Source organism: Globicephala melas, chromosome 13, assembly GCF_963455315.2.
Source record: "Globicephala melas chromosome 13, mGloMel1.2, whole genome shotgun sequence".
Lineage (NCBI taxonomy): Eukaryota > Metazoa > Chordata > Mammalia > Artiodactyla > Delphinidae > Globicephala > Globicephala melas.
The window spans coordinates 55,456,157-55,477,319 of NC_083326.1; the positions used below are offsets into that span (position 1 = coordinate 55,456,157).

The 21,163-nt window shown below is 41.7% G+C and overlaps 1 protein-coding gene across 17 annotated transcripts in view; it reads right to left on the reverse strand.

Moving 5' to 3' along the window:
• DLGAP1 (DLG associated protein 1) overlaps window positions 1–21,163 on the reverse strand; it is a 1,249,700-nt gene that overhangs the window by 47,683 nt on the left and 1,180,854 nt on the right. For 13 of the 17 annotated variants that reach the window (XM_060310335.1, XM_060310339.1, XM_030836663.2 and 10 more), the window contains 2 exons: window positions 14,377–14,753; window positions 6,055–6,146 (listed from right to left, as the gene is read on the reverse strand). In XM_060310335.1, coding sequence (XP_060166318.1) covers window positions 6,055–6,146; window positions 14,377–14,753 — 469 coding nt within the window. The remainder of the gene's footprint in view (window positions 1–6,054; window positions 6,147–14,376; window positions 14,754–21,163) is intronic. The other 4 variants (XM_060310340.1, XM_060310341.1, XM_030836671.2 and 1 more) reach the window with 1 other exon arrangement.

Below are 21,163 nucleotides of genomic sequence, written 5' to 3' on the forward strand. Positions count from 1 at the left end.
AGGCTCAGTAGTTGTGGCACACGGGCTTAGCTGCTCTGCAGCATGTGGGATCTTCCCAGACCAGGGCTTGAACCCGTGTCCCCTGCACTGGCAGGTGGATTCTTAACCACTGCACCACCAGGGAAGTCCGATCCCCTTACTTTTAATCTGTATGTGTCTTTATATTTAACGTGGGTTCCTTGTAGAAAACATAAAATTGGGTATTGTTTTTAATCCAGTCTGACAACGTCTGTCTTCTGATTGGTATATTTAGACAATTGACGTTTAAAGTGATTACTGATATCGTTGGATTAATGTCTACCATATTTGTTAACTGTTTTCTACTTGTTGTCCTAGTTTTGTCTTCCACACATTTCCCTCTTTTCTTAGCATGTAAGTTATACTTCTTTTCAACTCTTTTTAGTGGTTGCCCTAGAGTTTTCACTGTACATTTTACAACTAATCCAAGTTCATTTTCAAATAACACTATATCACTTCAAGAGTAGTGCAAGTACCTTATAATAATTAAGTAGCCCTAATTCTTACCTTTCATCCTTTGTATGATTGCTGTTATTCAATTCATTTATACTCAAGAGTATAATATATTCATATATATTGTTCCTATTATTATTTTGAACAAACTGTTATCTGTTAGATCCATTAAGAATAAGATAAATGAAAGTTTTTCTTTTACCTTCACTTTTTCCTTCTCTGATGCTCTTCCTTTCTTCATGTAGATCTGAGTTCCTGGCCTATATCATTTCCCTTCTCTCTGAAGAACTTCTTTTAACATTTCCGTAAGTTGGATCTACTGGCTACAAAGTCCCTCAATTTTTGTTTGTCTGAGAAAGTCTTTATTTTTCCTTCCTTTTTAAAGGATAATTTCACAGAGTATAGAATTCTAGGCTGGTGTTTTTTTCTCTCAAATATTAAATATTTCACTCTATTCTCTTCTTATTTGCATGGTTTCTGAGGAAAAGTCACATATAATCCTTATTTTTACCCCTCAGTAGGAAAGGTGTCTTCTGGCTTGTTTCAGGAATTTTCCCTTGGTTTTCTTTGAATATGGCATGTCTAGGTATATCGGGCATTTATCCTGCTTGGCCTTCTATGAGCTTCCTAAATCTATAGTTTGGTGTCTGACACTAATTTGGGGCAATTTTCAGTCACTATTGCTTCAAATGTTGCTTCTGTCCCTTTCTGTCTTTTCCTTCTGGTATTCTCATTATGCATATGTTCACCTTCTGTAATTGTCCCAGAGTTTTTGGATATTCTGTTCTGAGTTTTTTCAGGTTTTGTTTCCTCTTTGCTTCCAGTTTTAGAGGTTTCTACTGTTGTATCCACAAGCTCAGAGATTCTTTCCTCAGCCATGACTCGTCTACTAATGAGTCCATCAAAAGCATTCTTCATTTCTGGTACAGTGTTTCCAATCTCTAGCATTTGTTTTTTATTTTTTCTTAGAATTTCCATTTTTCTGCTTACGTTATTCATCTGTTCTTGTATGCTGTCTGCTGTTTCTATTAAAGTCTTTAGCATTTTAATCATACTGTAAAAAAATTCCTGATCTGTTACTTCCAACATTCTTTTTTGTTTAATTGCTATCAAACTGTGTAACCCAGACCTTTATTTTAATGTACAAAACCTTTATTTACTTGCCACTTCTCTAAACTGTCATTTAACCTAAAAGCTGCATGTCTCCATACCCTCTAAAGAAATATTTGATTTAGATTCAATTGATTCAACCTACCAAATTTCACCAGTGAACTTATGAATACTTCCTATTATCTCTCCATCTACCCAGCCATCCATCCAACCTTATTTTTTTCTGCTTTCAGTATTTTTTTAACTTTTTAAATCTTTTATTTATTTTTTTCACACACACACTGTATTTTATTTTTACAAGAGGTAAATAAACTGACCCCAAGCATTGTAAATGGATGACCACAACAAAAGCAACAATGATTGCAATTACCAAACACGAAACACACTCATACTATGTCATACTATTGACATTCAGTCCAGTAATCATCCACTGTAACAGCTCCTTTACTTTGCAGTGAAAATTGATTTGTATATTTTTTGCCTCTGAGTCCTTGTGGGATTTTTTTTTTTATTCAAACAGAAAGTCAAAAATTATAATCATTCTCATCAGTTCACTCAGTCCCATGTAATTAATTTTTTTTATCTTGATCTTTTGTTAGCACTTTTATGAATTCATCAGTTTTCCCTTAGAGTTCTGACAATGCTTATTCATTCAGTTCAGCAGTATAGTCAGTTACCAGAAACCTGTACTTGTCAGAGTCTTTTCCATGAATTCCTTGAAGATGAAACCCTTTTATAGGAACATTTTTGCAAAAGCATCAGAGTACACCCAGACTTCCAACATTCTTGTCATAGATGACTCTGAGTCTAGTGCTTGTTCAGTCTCTGCAAGCTGTGTTTTTTACCTTTTAGTATGCCTTGTAAATCATTGTTGAAAGATGGACATGATGTACTAGGTAAAACAACCGTGGTGAATAATGGGTTTTTAATAAACGTGGTGGTGAGGTGGTGGGGAGGGGAAGCATTCTCTAGTCCTACGATTAGGTCTTAGTCTTTCAATGAGCCTGTGCCCTTGGACTGTGAACTTCAACAGTGTTTCTCAATCTCTCCCCACCTGCCCCCCACTGCAGGACAGGATGGCAAGACGGGGCTGGCTGGGGTTAGGTATTTCCCTTCTCCCAGATAGATTTAGGCTCTGATTAGAAACCCAGCAGATAAGGCTCTGGTAAATTAGTTTCTCCTGCAGGCAGATCTTGTTAAGAACAGAATGCTCTGGCATATTTCAGAATGGTTCCTTTCCCCTCTCTCCATCAGAAGCGTGAGAGGATTCTTCTCTGATTTCCACTGTGAGGACCTGGTAGATCTTCTGCAGTTAAGAATCATGAAAGTAAGGAGGCCCCCCTATGACTGGGTCCCTGTAAAAATTTCAACTCTCAGACTTGTCCTCCCTGAGCTGCCAGCAATTCATCAATTACAGTTCATGTTTTCCTACCCTGGTACTGGTTCGCATGGGGCTTTTCTTGTGGGTTTCTACTCCAGCAAGTTGTGATTCTCTGTGTCTGTGAGTCTCTGCAGTACCTAGAGCACTGATTTTTCTTGTGGCCTCACTTCTCTGACTGGTTTAAGAAGAGTTGTTGATTTTTCAGTTTGAACAGCTTTTTTACTTGTTGTTAAAACAGAGTGGTGACTTCTAAGCTCTTCTTTACCTGCTGGACCAGAAACTGCCTGTTATCTTCTTTTTACATATAAGGAAACCAAGGCAAAAAGATATTTAGCAATTTGATCAAGGCCTCCCAGCTAGTAGGTGGAAGAGTCAGAATTTGAATCTTGGTTCAGGAGCCTGTGTTCTTAACCACTACATCATTGAGGAAAACAAGCAAGTTGGGCTTGTAGGGGAAGGAGGAATATGTTTTCTTACCATGAGATCTTTCATATCTACTAAGTTTACATTTTCAAAACATTTTCTAAAACAATGAAAGGAACATGTGCCAGAAGGGTTGGCTTGAAAATAATGATTACTAAAACTTGAAGTAGATACAATAAGTAAACATTTTAGAGTAAAAGAAAACAAAAATCACTCCTAAACCTACCATTTTTACAGATTACATTTCAGTCCTTGTTCTTCTTTGTGAATATTATATGTGGGTATTATGTCCTCTTTTTCATTTAACATCGTATCATGGGAATTTCTCCCATGTTTCCACATCTTCTTTATAATCACATTTAATAGCTGTATAATAGTCTATCCTGGTGACATGCTATAACTTACAAAAGTATTCTCTTATTGCTTGACATTTGATGATTGACATTTTTCTTTTACAATGATAGGTAATGTTCCACAATATTTTCCCTTTCACTGAGTGATTTCATTCAGGAGAGCCCCATGAATGGAATTCCTGGGTCAATAGACTTGGATAGTTGTATAATTATTGCTAATTTTTGTCATATTAGTTTCCACATTAGGGTTGTCCCAATTTTCTGGGCTTCCAGCATTGTGTAATTACATCAGATATAGTAGCATCAAAATGTTATGTATATTGAAAACCTTTTAGATACAAAGGCAGTGTCAATAACAGGAGGCTATAAAATAGGACCCGTTCCGTGAACTGATGCATGACTTATTCTCAGATTTTAAGTTTATGTTACATGGGGCCTTGTATATAGGAGACATTCCATAGATATTTATTGAATGGATGGGTGATGAACGGTTGGATGGATGACATCCAACTGATTTCTCCTTATTAACACATAAAAAGTTAGTGGCAAAGTTGAACTGACATCCTGATTTAGAATATAGAGTTCTTCCTCCCACTATAACTGCAGTTTTACTTCATTCAGCCAACATTCACTACATACTTAGTATATGAAAAGCACAGTCTGGAAGCTGGGGGTATTACTCTCAATAAAACATAGTTCCATCCATCATGGTCCTCACAGTTTGACTGGGAAACTCACAAATCTCTCCAGATCAAATTCTCATTTATAAAATGAATGGACTGACCTCAGAAGTCCTTTCCAGCTTCCGGATTCTGTGATCTTCTCAAACTCTAAATTTCCTACTTCTAGATACTAAGTCTAAAGTAAGCTTATCTTAAAGAACAATCTAAAGAAACTGGTGATCCTGGATAGTGACAGGGAGTCTTCTCCCCTTCTTACTCCTCATTTGTTCGTTCATTCATTCATCATTCATTGAGCACGTACTAAACATGAGACACTATTAAGCTCTAGAAATAAAAATACCAATAAGTCCTCTTCTCTTAAAAAGTCTATAGTCAAAAGTGCGACGGTTTTTTGAAGAGGGATAGTTTGGCAACACAACAGTACTCCACACAGTGTTTATGTGTGTGTGAGTGGGATCCACTTATTCTACTGTCAGGAAGGGGAAATTTCCCCTTTTCTCCTCTTGAGTTCCTGTGGTTGGACCAATCATAAAACTGACACAAGACAGATTGTGTCCTGTGGACTGGAGAAAAAGAAACCCATTTAATTTGTGTGCACATAGAGGTCGCATAGAAATGGGACCTAAGAAGTGGCCAAAGCAGATAGCTTTTATATTTTTTAGACAAAGAAGCAATAAATATGAGAGGGATTGACAGGACAAAGAAACTTAGCTTTGGGTGTTTAATTAGTAAGGAATTTAAGCAAAGTTTGCGCTTAGGTAGTAAATTAGTAAAGAAGTAACAAGTACCATATGCTAACACATATATATGGAATTTAAGAAAGAAAAAATGTCATGAAGAACCTAGGGGTAAGACAGGAATAAAGACACAGACCTACTAGAGAACGGACTTGAGGATATGGGGAGGGGGGAGGGTGAGCTGTGACAAAGCGAGAGAGAGGCATGGACATATATACACTACCAAACGTTAGGTAGATAGCTAGCGGGAAGCAGCCGCACAGCACAGGGAGATCAGCTCGGTGCTTTGTGACCGCCTGGAGGAGTGGGATACGGAGGGTGGGAGGGAGGGAGACGCAAGAGAGAAGAGATATGGGAACATATGTATATGTATAACTGATTCACTTTGTTATAAAACAGAAACTAACACACCATTGTAAAGCAATTATACTCCAATAAAGATGTTAAAAAAAAAAAAAAAGTAACAAGTATGCAGGCTTCTCAGCCCTGAGTCCCCTATCTCTGGTGATGATGGTGTCTTTCTACCTCCCAGTCCAAGGAGAGCACCTTTCACATGGGAAATTTATTTCCTGCTTTCAGGGAGACAGAGAGGAGGGTAAAAGTATCCCTCTCGCGTTGACTGTTTCTTAAGTAGTTTTAATTCAAAATAATCAACGTGCCATTGAGGCATATTTTGGGCCCCAGCACTACTATTCTAGCTAACATTTAAATGGAGTGGTCTCCAGTATCAAAGTAGAGGAAGGAATCAGCTAATATTGACTCAGGCTCCCCCTCTGAATGCTCCCAGAAGTTAATGGAAAATAACACTGAATCTTCAAGGTTTTTCATAGGGAAAAAATACTTGTACCATACTTGCCAACATCAAGACGAAAGGGGACAAATGCATGTGGACTCACCATTTCTCTTCTTCTACTTGCACTCCTATGGACTGGAACTTACTGGGTGCTTTATTTTCCCCTGTTTTGTTAGGTTCCTCAGCATCATCCACCTGAAGAAATAACCAAAAGTAGAGGTGCTCTATTTTAGTCATCTTGCTTGAAAAACAAAGTCCCATTTCATTAGAAACCTCTATAATATTATTGGAATGTTTTGTGATTTATAACCTTTTTGTTCAATGTTTACGTGTTTGATGAGCAACTTCATTATAATGCACTTGGACTCTGCTGATCTTAGTAAAATGCAGTTTTGTTCATTTCCAAAGTGCCTAATAAACGTCTGTGATTCCTGCATGGACTTGTGAGGATATACTTCCTGTGAGCTCTGTATTAGAAGGGAGCACCTCATGGGATGGTGTTGTTGAAAGTTTTGAATCTGCAAATACCAAAATGCAAAAGAAGGCAGAAATTTCACTTATTGTAGTTCGAATTGTTGACATTAGGAGATTTAGGTATTAACCTCATTAATATAACTATAGAGCATCTTCATTTTTTTTTCCCCCCTTAAATTAAGGAATTGGCTTTGGATATCACTCCATAGTTTCTAAATAGCTAGGCATATATTATAGTTCATATAGAAAATGTATCTGTGTATAACTGATAGCTTATGTGACAGATGAGGCCCAACCCAAATTTGAAATAAATTTTATGACTCTTCAGAGCAGTTAGATTTATTCCTCTTTTTTCTCTATGTTTTTCATAAATTAGTTTTTTCTAAATAGAAAGCCATTTAACATAAGTTGTATAAAACTAAAACACAGAAGTATATAATGTAGAAAGCAGAAGTTCCCCATGAAGCACGGTCAGTCCTTTGATGCATATTTGACCATCTTTTAACGTATGTAGAATATATTATATATAAAAATGATTATTAATACTAAATTTACATAGATGAGATTACACTATATATTTTTTGTGTGCAATCTGCTTTATTCATTAACACTGCTATCTTTTGGACATTTTATCATGTTAGTAAATATAACTCTAACTCAATCCTTTTGTTGGCTACATAAATACTCCTTTTAATGGTTATGTAAGCAACGTGGGCATCAGGGTAATTTTCTCTCTGCTGTTATTACATTTAGTATTATAATTAATATTTCATATGTATATTTAGAACAATTCTGCAAATACTGTATGAGAAAAATTCTTAGGAGTAGAAATGTTAGATGGAAGTACTGAGCATATTCAGCTGTAAGGGATATTGACAAACTGCTCTTCAAAGCATTTATCAGTATATGGGAATATCCATTTTCCAAATGTTCACCAATATTAAATATTGGCAAACTTTACAATTTTTGCTAATATCACAGGTGAAAAATATCTATTAGCCTCTTGTATTTTTATCTGTAAACTGCCTATTTATATCCTTTGCTAGTTATTGTGGGGGTTTTTTTCTTATTGAGTTGTTTATTTTCTTCTTTATAGGATCTCTTTACATCTTATGACCCTTAAACCCTTTCTTGGCTATATATACTGTAAATACTTTTTCCCAGTTTATCGTTTGTCTTTTAAATTTTGTCCTTCATTGTAGAGAATCTTAAATTACTATGTAGTCAATCTAGCTTTTATGGTTGGGAAAGACCAAAAGTTCTCTTATATTTGTTTTTATGCTTTCATTTTTTTTTTTTCATATTTAGTTCTTAAATCCACTATCCTGAAATGTTTGTGTAGAAGATACAGAAATTTAATATTTTTTCTGCACATGAATCATCAATTGACCTGGCTCTTTTTATTAACTAATTCATCTCTTTGGTTTGAGATGCCAACTTTATCTTATACCAAATTTTACCCATATATATTTACCCAAACATTCTCATATATAAAAATGTGTTCTGGGGCTTCCCTGGTGGCTCAGTGGTTGAGAGTCCGCCTGCTGATGCAGGGGACATGGGTTCGTGCCCTGGTCCGGGAGGATCCCGCATGCCGCGGAGCGGCTGGGCCCGTGAGCCATGGCTGCTGAGCCTGCGCATCCGGAGCCTGTGCTCCGCAGCAGAAGAGGCCACAACAGTGAGAGGCCCGCGTACCGCAAACAAAAACCAAAAAACAAACAAACAAAAAAATGTGTTCTGGGTCTATTGATCTATTGGTCTTATTGCTCCTCCCTCTCTTTTTTTCCTGATATAATTTTGTAATAAATCTTGATATTTTCTGTGACAAGTCTCCTCTTGTAATTCTTTTTTTTTTAAAATAAATTTATTTATTTATTTTTGGCTGCGTTGGGTCTTTGTTGTGGCACGCGGGCTTTTCGTTGTGGTGGCTTCTCTTGTTGCGGAGCATGGGCTCTAGATGTGCGGGCTTCAGTAGTTGTGGCTCGCGGGCTCAGTAGTTGTGGCTTGCGGGCTCTAGAGCACAGGTTCAGTAGTTGTGGCGCACAGGCTTTGTTGCTCCGCGGCATGTGGGATTTTCCTGGACCAGGGCTCGAACCTGTGTCCCCTGCATTGGCAGGTGGATTCTTAACCACTGCTCCATCAGGGAAGTCCCTGCAATTCTTTTTTTAAAATGTAATTTAAAAACTCCAGCAACCTAAGTGTCCATCAACAGATGAGTGGATAAAGAAGATGTGGTACATATATACAATGGAATATTACTCAGCCATTAAAAAGAATGAAAATTTGCCATTTGGAGCAACGTGGATGGACTTGGAGGGCAGTAAGCTAAGTGAAATAAGTCAGACAGAGAAAGACAAATACTGTATGATACCACTTATATGTGGAATCTAAAAGATACAACAAAGTAGTGAGTAGAACAAAAAAGAAACAGTCTCACAGATATAGAGAACCAGCTAGTGGTTACCAGTGGTGAGGGAGGGAGGGGCAATATAGGGGTGGGGGAGGAGGAGGCCCAGGCTCTTGGGTGTAAGATGGGCTCAAGGATGTATTGTACAACGTGGGGGAATACAGTCAATATCTTGTGATAACTATAAATGGAAAGTAACATTTAAAATTTGTATAAAAAAGTTAAAAATTTTTTAAAATAGAAAATAAATTTTACTCATTAAAAACCCCAAAACCTCTAGGGTATTTTGGGTATTAACTTCTTCTAAATAAACTTTAACATCACATTGTCAAAACCCTCCCCCCCGTCTCGACTAAGTGATAAAAATCACATAGGAATTTTCATTGAAATTTCTTTAAATATTTGTATGAATTTTGAGAGAATTGCCATCTTTACACTTTGGAGTATTCCCATATAGAAATATTAATAGCTTTCCATTTATTCATTTATCCATATCCTTCCCCCACCCACCCAGGACTAGAATACCAGAAAAACACCAGAAAAAGTAGTTGATGTGAGTTTTGGTGACATATTATATAAAAATGCATATTTTTAAATATTCTAGAATCATATTAGTGCTGTGAGTTGCTCCCACTAGAAGAACACGTGAATCATATGTTCACCACATCCGTCACGGGCTTTTGAATGCATGTGCTCATTGAGGGAAATAGCACATTTATTTATTAATCGGACAAAGTGCCTCATTCTGGTGACTTAGTTACTGTCTGGAAGCCCCAAGCCCACCTTCTCTACCCAGCTGCTCTGTGGCACAGGGGCCAGGACTCTGAAGACTACATTTCCCAGGCTTCCTTGCTCGCTGGCCTCCAATTAGGTTCTAACCAAGGAAGGTCGGAGGAGGGAAGGGGGCTTCCATCCTGTTTCCACCTTCTGCTGGCAGTTGTGGCTCCAACCCCAGCCCTTTCGAAGCCCAACAGCACGTGCGCCAGCCCTTGCAAGTCCTGGCACCAGACGGCCGTGCTCGCCTCAGTGGTCTGGGATGGGCTATATGGGCCTCTCCTCTGAGTGTCTGAATTTTGGTAACCCCGTCTTTCCCCTTCTGCTCCCCTAGTCCAAGGGTGACCTCTTACTGCATCCCTTTCTGCTCTCTCAACCATCCCATTACTGTAGAACCAATTTGGTGTATGAAACTGCCTCTGTGTGAGAAACGAGCACGGCTTCCTTTTTCCTGAATGGGATTCTAACCGGTTCCGTATGGCTACGCTCATGGAAATTAAAAATGCTCAGGATGTCAGACAAAGTACGATGCTGCAGCGTTACACTTTGGGGTAGTTTCAAAATTACCCAATGAAATTTTTTCGAAAGATGCACGATAGCTATTCCCCTTAAGAACCATGGTGCTCAATGCACCGGGAAAGGGAGAAAGAAAGGAAGCAGGGGTCCGAGGATGAAGGACGTTGTACTCTGTTCCAGGCTCGCCCCACCTGTCCAAACTCACAGCTTATTTGCATCAAAGCACTGTCATCTTCTTAAGCTTTAGTCATTGCAGATAAATTTACCTCTCTGACTTTAATCCCCTTAGTTAGATCCAAATATTGACAAATGTCACCTCTCTTATATAGTATGTAGGGTAATCTACTTAAATTTATGAAGAGGCATTCAAAAATTTTAAATACGTTGCAGGGTTAATTAAATCTCTGTCCTGAAAAAAATTGAGAAAGCCCACGGCCGATGATACAATTTTAGTGTTTTTGGCTAATCAAAATTTTAAAGGAGGATAATACTAATAATAACAATCAAACCTAATATTTATTGAGCCCTTAATATGCCAGGCACTATGCTTTGAACTTTACATATATTGTATCCATCAGTTTTTTGTTTTTAATTTTATTTATTTATTTTTTGGCTGCATTGGGCCTTCATTGCTGCACACGGGCTTTCTCTAGTTGCGGCGAGCAGGGGCTTCTCTTCGTTGTGGTGCACAGGCTTCTCATCGTGGTGGCTTTTCTTGTTGCAGAGCATGGGCTCTAGGTGCACGGGCTTCAGTAGTTGTGGCACACGGGCTCAGTAGTTGTAGCTTGTGGACTCAGTAGTTGTGGCACATGGGCTTAGTTGCTCCGCGGCTTGTGGGACCTTCCCGGACCAGGGATTGAACCCGTGTCCCCTGCATTGGCAGGCAAATTCTTACCGCTGCGCCACCACGGAAGTCCCTATCCATCAGTTTTTATTACAACATATAAAGTACCCGATGCAATAGCAACTATTATTATTCTCATTTTCCAGATGAGGAAACCATTAAGTAATTGGCCTAAGTTCACACAGGCTGTAAAGTAAATAATTATAATATTAACTATTAGATATAGATTAAATTTAAAATGTTGGGAAAGGCTTGAAAACTCTGACCCTAAAAAGGTAAACTGTGAGAAAGAGCCCAAGGTCCTAGTATCACATATTTGGGGGATTAGGATTTAAATTACATTACAGTGTAATGAAATTTGATGACTATTTTGTATCCTAAATTTAAATTTACTTATTATTCTCCATCAAAGAAACAGCATAATGTGGTCACATTAGATGCCAAGGTACAATCTAGGCTCTGTCAACATAAGATGTGTGACCTTGGGTTCTCACTTCTGGGGGAGAGAAAATAACCCACCTATGCCATAGGGCTGCTGTGGAGGCAGAATGAGACAACCATATAAAGCACGCAGTGCTCTCATATAATTTCTATAACTGTGAACAATGATTGGAGGAAGAGTAAGAACAATTCTTTAGCTCACTAAAATATCCAAATAGTCAAGAAGCAGGGTGGTCTCTGAAACAAAGACTTTCTCCCCAGCATTATTCGTGAATTTCAGAGTAGTTCCGTCTTACTGGGTAAAAATAATAATAAGTTGGATGTCATATAGTATATGAATGCTTTATTCTAAGAATTACTTAGAGAGTAACCTAACCAACCAGCAGAACTGGGAGGTGATTAAGATAGAAGCTTTTAAATAAAATGAACAGTAAGACAGATAATTACCTTTAAAATACATTGTTAAGTGAAAAAAGGCAAGATATAGACTAGTGTGAGGTATATGCTGCTACTATCTGGGTAAAAAGGGGAATAAGTATATATTTGCTTGAATATGTGCAAAACATCCCTGCAGGGAGATGCAAATATTGGTTCTATTGATTTTCTCCAGAAAGGAGAACTGACTGGCTATTTTTTTTTTTAATTTCATTTATTTATTTATTTATGGTTGCTGGGTCTTCTTTTCTGTGCGTGGGCTTTCTCTAGTTGCGGCGAGCGGGGGCCACTCTTCATCGCGGTGCGCGGGCCTCTCACTGTCGCGGCCTCTCTTGTTGCGGAGCACAGGCTCCGGACGCACAGGCTCAGCGGCCATGGCTCACGGGCCCCGCTGCTCCGCGGCATGTGGGATCTTCCCGGACCGGGGCACGAACCCGTGTCCCCTGCATCGGCAGGCGGACTCTCAACCACTGCGCCACCAGGGAAGCCCCTGACTGGCTATTGAATAGCAAGGGGAGAGAGGCTGGTCACTGTTCGTCTTTTTATAACTTTTGAATTTTGAGCCATAGGAATATATTATCTATTGAAAAACTAATGTAAAATAAAGAAAAAAATTTAAACATTAAGGAAGTAGAAGAAAACTAACATTACTGGGTGCCAATTATGTGCCAGATAAGAAAGGTGGAATTTTTTAAAAATTACGGTAAAACAGACATAAAATTCTCCATTTAACTTTTTTTTTTTTTTGCGGTACGCGGGCCTCTCACTGCTGTGGCCTCTCCCGTTGCGGAGCACAGGCTCCGCACGCGCAGGCTCAGCGGCCATGGCTCATGGGCCCAGCCGCTCTGCGGCATGTGGGATCTTCCCGGACCGGGGCACGAACCCGCGTCCCGTGCATCGGCAGGCGGACTCTCAACCACTGCGCCACCAGGGAAGCCCCCATTCAACCCTTTTTAAGTGTACAGTTCCTGTGGCATTAAGTACGTTCCCATTACTGTGCTACCATCAACACTACCCAGCCCCAGAATTTTTTCATCCTCCCAAAGTGAAAGCCTTACAGGAAGCTGGATTTTGTAAACTCCCTCCTTCAAATAATCCTACGTGGGCTCGATGAGAAGACAGTCTCAGGAAGATGAAATAATTTGCCTGGGACTACACAGAAGACCGGCCTCTGCTCTTCCCTACCCCTTGAAATCCTCTGGGCGGTGGGAGGGAATTAACTCCTGGGATTGGGGTTGGGGTGAGGGTGGGTGGAGGCTGACTTCAGGCCTGGGGCCTCCCGCTGGGTCATCTGGTCCCAAGCACCCGTGCTACAAGTTCTTTTAGGAAACTTGACAAGTTGTGCCATGGTAACCCGTTGGTTATAAAAAAGCATTTGACTCATTGCTACCAGAGAAAGTTGAATTGTCCTTTCAAAGTGGACTCTGCAGAATGGATGGTGAACATCCATCATCGTTGTGAAAACGTCCCCCATGCCCGGTGCCTAGACGTGCCTTAGAGTTGGTTCAGTGTGGATAGATTTATGGGCCACCACGTCAGGAAGTTATTATTCAAAGGGCACCTGCGGAACGGTACAGCACAACAAAAATGGGGGGAAAGAATGACTCTTCTCCACGGATGGGAGGAAATTTCTAGCAGGGTAAGCCAAGCTGAACCCATCTAACAACCAAGAATCAGTTTGATCTTATCGTTGGGCAATAGAAAACAGAGAACTGAACTGAGAAGCCTGCCGAAATATCTACCTTTTTAATGAAATGCATGATTAAATAGCCCACAGTTACGCTGACCCTGGTGCACATTCTTTCCTCAAGAGGCTGTGATGGGAGTTATTGCTTTCCACACTCTCCTTCCCTTTGGTCTCACTGGCTATCACTCCCATGTCTGTGAGAAGTGGTTCGCATTTTTGTTCTCGTGTGGTTACTCAATAGCGTTGAACACACTGTAACACCATCCCGTCATCCACGTTGTTCTTGGATGCCCACTCCTTTCTTGAGAATCAAAATGTGCATTAGGAATTGAGGACACTTTATGTTTGATTGTGTTCATGTTTGTTTAATTCTCCTCCCCTTGTCTCACCACATTCAATTTCGAGAACAAAAATAAAAGCTGCTCATCAACTATACTTCAATTTTAAAAGATTGGAATTTTGGGGGGAGAAAAAAGATGCTGATAATGTCTATAGACAAAACACCTTTGTAATTTTTTAAAATCACATTTCACAACGTACAGGAGTCCAGAGCCAGTAATTTGAAAGTCTGGTCCTACATCATCCAAAATGGCAAGATAGTGAATCTTCTGGAAAAAAAAAAAAAAAAAGAAGGGGTACATTTCTTCATTTGGGGTTCCTATTTCTTTTTTTTTTTTTTAACAAATTTATTTATTTTTTTGGCTGAGACACTCAGCTTGTGGGACCTCAGTTCCCCAAACAGGGATTGAACCCAGGCCGTGACAGTGAAAGCGCCGAGTCCTAACCCCTAGACGACCACGGAACTCCCTGGGCTCCTATTTCAAAGGACAGAAAGGGAGGCTGTTACCTGTATCCCAATGGACAGGCATCGATTCTTCTTGAAGTGGTCCTTCTTCCTGTCCTCTGCAGTGATGGTGGCCATGGCGGTGGTGGTGGTGGTGATGGTGGCAGCATTGTTGCCCATGTGTTGACTTGCTGGGCCGTGGATCTGGGCATTGGCGGCTTCGATGGCGGCTGTCAGAGCCTTCATACTGTCCAGGCTCTCCGTGGAGTTGCTCAGTCCAGACTGGCTGATAATATCCCCTCGCTGGCCCTGTCCATCCATGTAGGCGTCCTGGGCCGACTCTGTGCTACTCTGGGCTGTGATAGAAATGAAAGGTTTCGTGGTAGTTCTGGGTGGGACTGGAGGTGGTGTCTTCTTATATGTTGTAATGCAAGATGACACTGGAAGACAGCGAAAACAAAGACACTGATTTCTGCATGGGTTTTAATTGTCAATATTGTAACTGACATCCATTGGAAATTAGGGCCCACGAAACACACCAAGACACTGAACGTGAAGACAGGTCTGTTGATAGACTAAGTGAGATCCCTGCTTAGGGGGCATATTTGGGCCTCCTCTAAGGCGACACCCCCATACGACTGAGGGGGAAAGAGACTGAAAAACACTGATCTCTGAGATGGAAGTTTCTGAAATGGAGATTAATATGAACTGACATAAAACAGACAGGACTAGCCATCTGTAGAAATCTTCCCGGGCAACAGGGCACCCTGAGAGATAATGTATAACACAGAAAAGACCTGGGAAATCTTTGCCTTCTCAGGGAAATATTAACCACAGCTAATGCTGAACAAAGTAACTCATTGGAGAAGATTCTGGGGGTCAATAAAGAACATTGAAAAAAAGAAGAAAGCAAAGAGGTTGTGAGCCTGTGTGTTCTAAGAACAGGGCAAAGTGCCTGTGGGGGAGGGGGAGGGGAGGGGGAGGGAGCAGGGCGCCGGTGGGGGGGCTGAGCTCAACCCACTGTCTTAACTTCTTACACCTTGCTTTTATCTTCATTCCGTTTCTCCTCCCTCCTTTTCTTTTTCTTTCTTTCTCTTCCTTCCTCCCTCCCTCCCTCCCTCTTTCCTTCCTTCCTTCCTTTTTCTGGGTATGTGCTCACTCTATAAACTTTAGTTCTGAATTGTGTTGCTGTTACCGAGCAGATCCGTCCTCTGAGAGGGAGGAAACCACACACACGTCTCCTACTGTAAAATAAATGTACCTGCTAGTTGGGAGATCAGCCTGCGTGTGGCCTGTAGGAACCCACTCCCCAAAGTGCTGTCCTTCAGGGCGACGTGATCAGCCCAAGGTTCTGCACAGTGAGGCGCCCCTTTTGGAGGTTCCCACTGGAGCAGCCTGCAGCCCCTGTCTGCAAACATCTGAGGGTAAACCCTGGGTCTTGAAGAAGCTGTACACACTGCTTCTCAGCATTCCACATTTGTGGAGCACGATGCAGTAAAACACAGATTGAAGAGAATGAAATTTCCACGTGGGAACCGCCCCCTGGTAAAGAATGATTCCTTAACCAGCTTTCTAAAGACTTTTGTTGAGTCCCCTTAAAAAATGGTTCAAACTATTGTGTTTCCATCACTTTCTCCCCCACCTCATTCCCAGCCCCAGCCTCAGCCTTTCCTTTTGGGACTGTTGTTAACACCAGATCGAATAGTCCTGACCACACAATGCTAGCTAGTTACCCATGGTTCTAGTTGTCACTCGCTGAATGAAATACTCACTTCGATATTCAGGGTGTTTCCTGAGGTCACTCAAAAAAATCATCCTATAATGAACAATGAACAGAAGGATCGCATTTCTCTGCCCTGCTGTTCCACTGCCCTGTGATTTGGTGTAATTTCCTTAACCATAAAAGATGGGGACAGAAATGTTTGGCTACTTCCCAGGGCTTGCCCAAGAGTTGAAGGAAAAGAAACGCACAGATGTCACATTACAGTATCACATGTGCTCTGGAGGTGAGGGTAGCCTGAATAATAGAAATGTAGCCTCCTCTCGGTTACCTGGGACTGGCAGAGTCTCCCCCAGGAAAACCTTCCATCTCAGCTGTGCGTGAATCACACATCTTTAAATAGGAACAGAGCTCAGCGGTACACACTCCAAACTCCGCAGCTTTTAGCTAACGAGCCTGGGACCAGCAGAGGGAAGCTCACCGCGCTGGCGGAGGCAGAGCTGGAGCAGGACCAGCCCGGGCTCAGGTTATCCCACCAGCCACAGGGAAGCCAAGGGATGCAGACGCGTGCACCGTTGATGTTTCCCCTCGCTTGATTGAGTTTCATGCACTGGAACCACTGAGGAGCTACTTTCCGCTTCCCAGGAAATTTGAAGGGGGTAATGCCCAGTGTCAGTTACTCAGCTGCACACCAGAGTGAGTGGGCCGGGGAGGGACCATCATTAGGATAGAATCAATCTATCTATTCGAATCTAAGAAACTAGATCATTTTATGACTTCTCCTACAATGTGAACTCATTACAGTAAGTCCCCTACGTTGCGAACTTTCAAAGATGTGACCGTGCAGCTGTTGTGCTGTACTACTGTACTTTTTAAGGTACTGTACTGTAAGAATAAAAATGTTTTCTTTATTTTTTGTGCTTGTTTTTTTTAGTGTATTATTTGTGTGAAAAGTATTATAACCCTATCACAGTACAGTACTACATAGCCGATCGTGTTAGTTGGGTACCTAGGCTAACTTTGTTGGACTTACGAACAATTGGACTTATGAATGCACTCTCGGAACAGAACTCGTTCCTGTGTAGGGGACTTACTGTATTTTGTCCGAAATGGGTTCTCAGGACATTCAGCCCACCTATATTTCAAAGAAATTAAGTGCCACTTCCCAACATCAAATGTCTGATTCTTTGGATTGTTCACTGCTCCTTGTGAGCTATCCCCAGTTTCCTTCTTGGGTGTGGATAATCAAAACCGGACAACGCGGCCAAATACAGTATCGTATAATTTGCTGTGATTTACAGCACGATGTGGTACCTATGACTGGGGGGTGGGGGTGTCACATTATTTCCAGTGTGATGTCGGGGTTGGCTACGCACCCCCTGGGGCCAAATGCAATTTGGCGCCATCTGGTGGCTGTTATCATTTCCTCTTCGATATCAATAGGGATAATTCTGGGGACTTGGATCGCCGGGGACTTTCAGGACAGCAGCAGCAATGCTAGGCATCCACTAGGGTTAGACTGGACAGGGAGGACCCTGGGGACATGGCTTCCTCAACAGGCTGGCCCAGCCCCAATGCCCAAAGGAGGTAAGAATTTGAGATTGGCTCACTCTGAATTAGGGGACCATCCGCCATGGGGTTACATCCCAGGGGCTTTACTATGAGATTTTACTGGTGTTTAGAGCTTGGCACAATTCTGCCAGGGCCATCGGAGTCAAAGAAGCACCACCTGTCAGTCATCAAATAGGAATTTTAAAGGAATTCAAATCTTTAAGATTCCACTTTGAGGGCAAAGAAAGGAGACCCAACACACAACTCACACTTCTCGCAATTCCCTTCCCCCTCATGCCCCAGTTCTTGTGCATTTGAGGCTGCTCCAAACACTCAGACAACTAAATCCCCCAATTTTTCCCAGCATCACGCTTTCTTAGTTTCGCAGGCTAAGCCCTAAACACTTCTCTTCTCTCTTTGTTGTTGTTGTTTTGTTTTTAAAATTCTACTCTCGTGATTCAGCACCACGAATGATTTAGGATGCACTGAGATCTGCGCTTCCCTGGTGGCGCAGTGGTTGAGAGTCCGCCTGCCGATGCAGGGGACGCGAGTTCGTGTCCCGGTCCGGGAGGATCCCACATGCCGCGGAGCGGCTGGGCCCGTGAGCCATGGCCGCTGAGCCTGCGCATCCGGAGCCTGTGCTCCGCAACGGGAGAGGCCACAACGGTGAGTGGCCCGCGTACCGCAAAAAAAAAAAAAAAAAAAAAGAATGCACTGAGGTCTGAGCACCAGGAAGCATGTGGTAGAGTGGGGCCCAAGGACGGTGAAACACAAGTTAATAAATCTTGTCTGGTCAAGACAGAAACAAAAATGAGGGGCTTACATGCAGTAAGGGAAACACTTCGCTTGTTTAAGAGGAACATTCTCAAAAACACTGATTAAAAAATGCAAGTGCTCCTTTTACTCCAGTGGAACTTGAAAAAGAAATGATGCTGTTGGTTTAATCATTATTACCGCTTTCCTTTGTCGGATAGGTTTATTTGTTCATATCAGATACACTGATTTTTTCCTCCTTTGGGTTCTGGTGATGTGCTATCCCAGCGCAATGTTGGCTGAAAAGTCTCCTATCCATTTACGAGAAGAGTCAGCAGGAGCAGGTTTCCAGATCTCACTGTCATTACTTTCATTCACATAATAGTGTAAAGCAGCAAGAGACCAGAGATCGGTTTTTACATTTGAATTAAGAAAAAAAAATTTTTTTAAAGAAGAACTTACGAAGAAAAACAAATGAGAACAAATCCCTACCCTATTTCAGTTTGTAGCTGATTGTTCAATATTTTCTCCATTTGCATAGAAAGATAATGCTGTTGTAAGTCTCAGAAAGACCAGAGCCAGGGATTATTTTTGTCTGGAGTGGTGAAGGATTTCTGGAAAACTACCTGGACTCTCCTTTCATTCCGGTTATCCTATGTATGTCAGCTGGACACAAAACAGATGTAGGAGCAAACCTACTTTTTATTTCTTCTTATTAATATGGACTTACTGGTTGAGCGAATGGGTCACACACTCTAAAGCTATGTTGAGGAATTATTTAGCAGTTCCTGGTTGCCGAATGTTAGAAACGCTTTCAGATACAGAACAAGCCCATAAGGAACTACAAATAAAAACACAAAAGATCAACAGAAGAATTCCAAAATGTACAAGTACAGGGCTGACTTTGTAGGTGTAAACAAGCTGTCCTACGTTGTTCTTAACCACAAAGCAGGCTGTGACTTGATCTGCTTTTACTAGTAAGAGCAACTTTGCATTTGCAGTGAGTCGTATCAGATGGTCTGCTCTTGCTGAGTCCAGACCACCAGAGAGAGAAGGGCTGCCTGGAACGGTCTAGTTTCGGTCTAGTTTCTATCGAGGACAAAGGTCTCCCGATTTGTGTGATTTGGTCCAGCTGAACAGGAGGTTAACAAGCCCTCAAAAGGAAGTGCTTTATTGGAAAAGAGATTTAAAAAGTGGAATGGGGCTAACAGTGGGGTGCTGGAACTGGCTCTTGTCAGCTGGCTAGATTCAACTGTGCAAATCCCTCCCCAAGTCTGTGTTCAGTGACATTTTCTTGCTAGCTTGAAACTGACCTTGGTTTGAGTGTTTACACCACAGGAATTGGCAGGTGCTGTGACTCAGTAGGTATGCCCCCCAGAGAGCTGGTTGTTAAGCATTTCCAGCACACCTACCACACAGACCCGGTGCTATACAAAGTGTAACCCACAGACAGGTTTGGATTCACAAAGTATCTGATGAGTGCACCGTGAGATAGGTCATGAAAACACCCAGAGGGAGCGTTTAGAAACTTTATAGCAATTCTACAGAGATTCTGTCGTTGAATCCATTAGAAAGATGACGGCTTGTCTTTTGCATGTTTTTGTTTTTTTAATTTCTTTCTTCTAGTAATTCATTTTTATGGCATTTTACCAAAATGTTGACCTGCAACAGATTTGACATCCAATAAGAAAACAAACTGTCCATCACCAGAGATAGTTTGAGAAGCACTGATTTTGGAACGTTCGCAAATCCAGGGGACAGGGCAGTGGTATCGCACGTGAGATTGAGAGACTAGAGAGGTAACTTGAAACTACAGCCTACTTTAGAAAGCAAAATGATATGGAGAGGCCAAAGGAAAGAAATGTGGGAGGACCTAAACTTGGGACATAAAGGGAGGACTGCACAAATCCAGGACGGGAAGAGTAGACTTGTGGTTTTAACGTCAGGTAAGTTGTCTATTTCTATGAAGGTGTGTCTGCATAGATGTGTGATATCTAGAATGAGGGAAGGATTGCCTTGCCGCCTTCCTGCCCTCCCTTTAAGGGGAAATCACAGGGTTCTCTGAGGACCATGTCTTATAAGGAATGGTTTAAGAAGAGAGGGTGTTTCGTTTGCAAGAGAAGGTAGTCGGAGGGGTTTCCCATTATTTCGAAGGCTATTGTGTAAAGGATGGCATGGACTCAGGCCGTATGAGGCCCGCAGGGAAACCACAAAAGGAAAAGCTCAGAGAGGCATAAAGAATACTTTTCTAGGAGTCGGTCGTCCAAGGATGGAATATGGGGCCCTCGCTGGGGAGTGAGCTCTCTGTCTGACAAGGATGCTAAGAGAGGAGGCCAGGGAGAGTTACCAGCAGGCTGTTGGTAGCAGTGAGGGATGTTCTGGCATCCTGGGAGCACATATTGGCACCGACGAAGACAAAACTCTTAATCGAGAAGTTTGCTGCTGCCACTTCCGGGCAAGCAGGCCCAGAAGTGCTGAATTTACAATGAACGGTGGAGATCATCCTTCCCGGGGTGACATGCTCCCCAGTCTGGACTGCCCCATCAAACGCCAGACAAATCTGTGATCTAGCTGGAGTCCTTCACATGATAAAAGCACAAACCCAGGTGAAAACAAAGCTGATGAGATGGAGAATGAGTCCAGACGCTTCACCTGCCCTTAGATCAACTCAATCACCGGAGAGTCCATGTTTCCTCCGTAACACACGCTGTGCTAAGAATTTAATAGACAGGACTTCCCTGGTGCCCCAGTGGTTAAGAATCCGCCTGCAAAATCAGGGGACACGGGTTCGATCCCTGGTCCGGGAAGACCCCACATGCCGCGGAG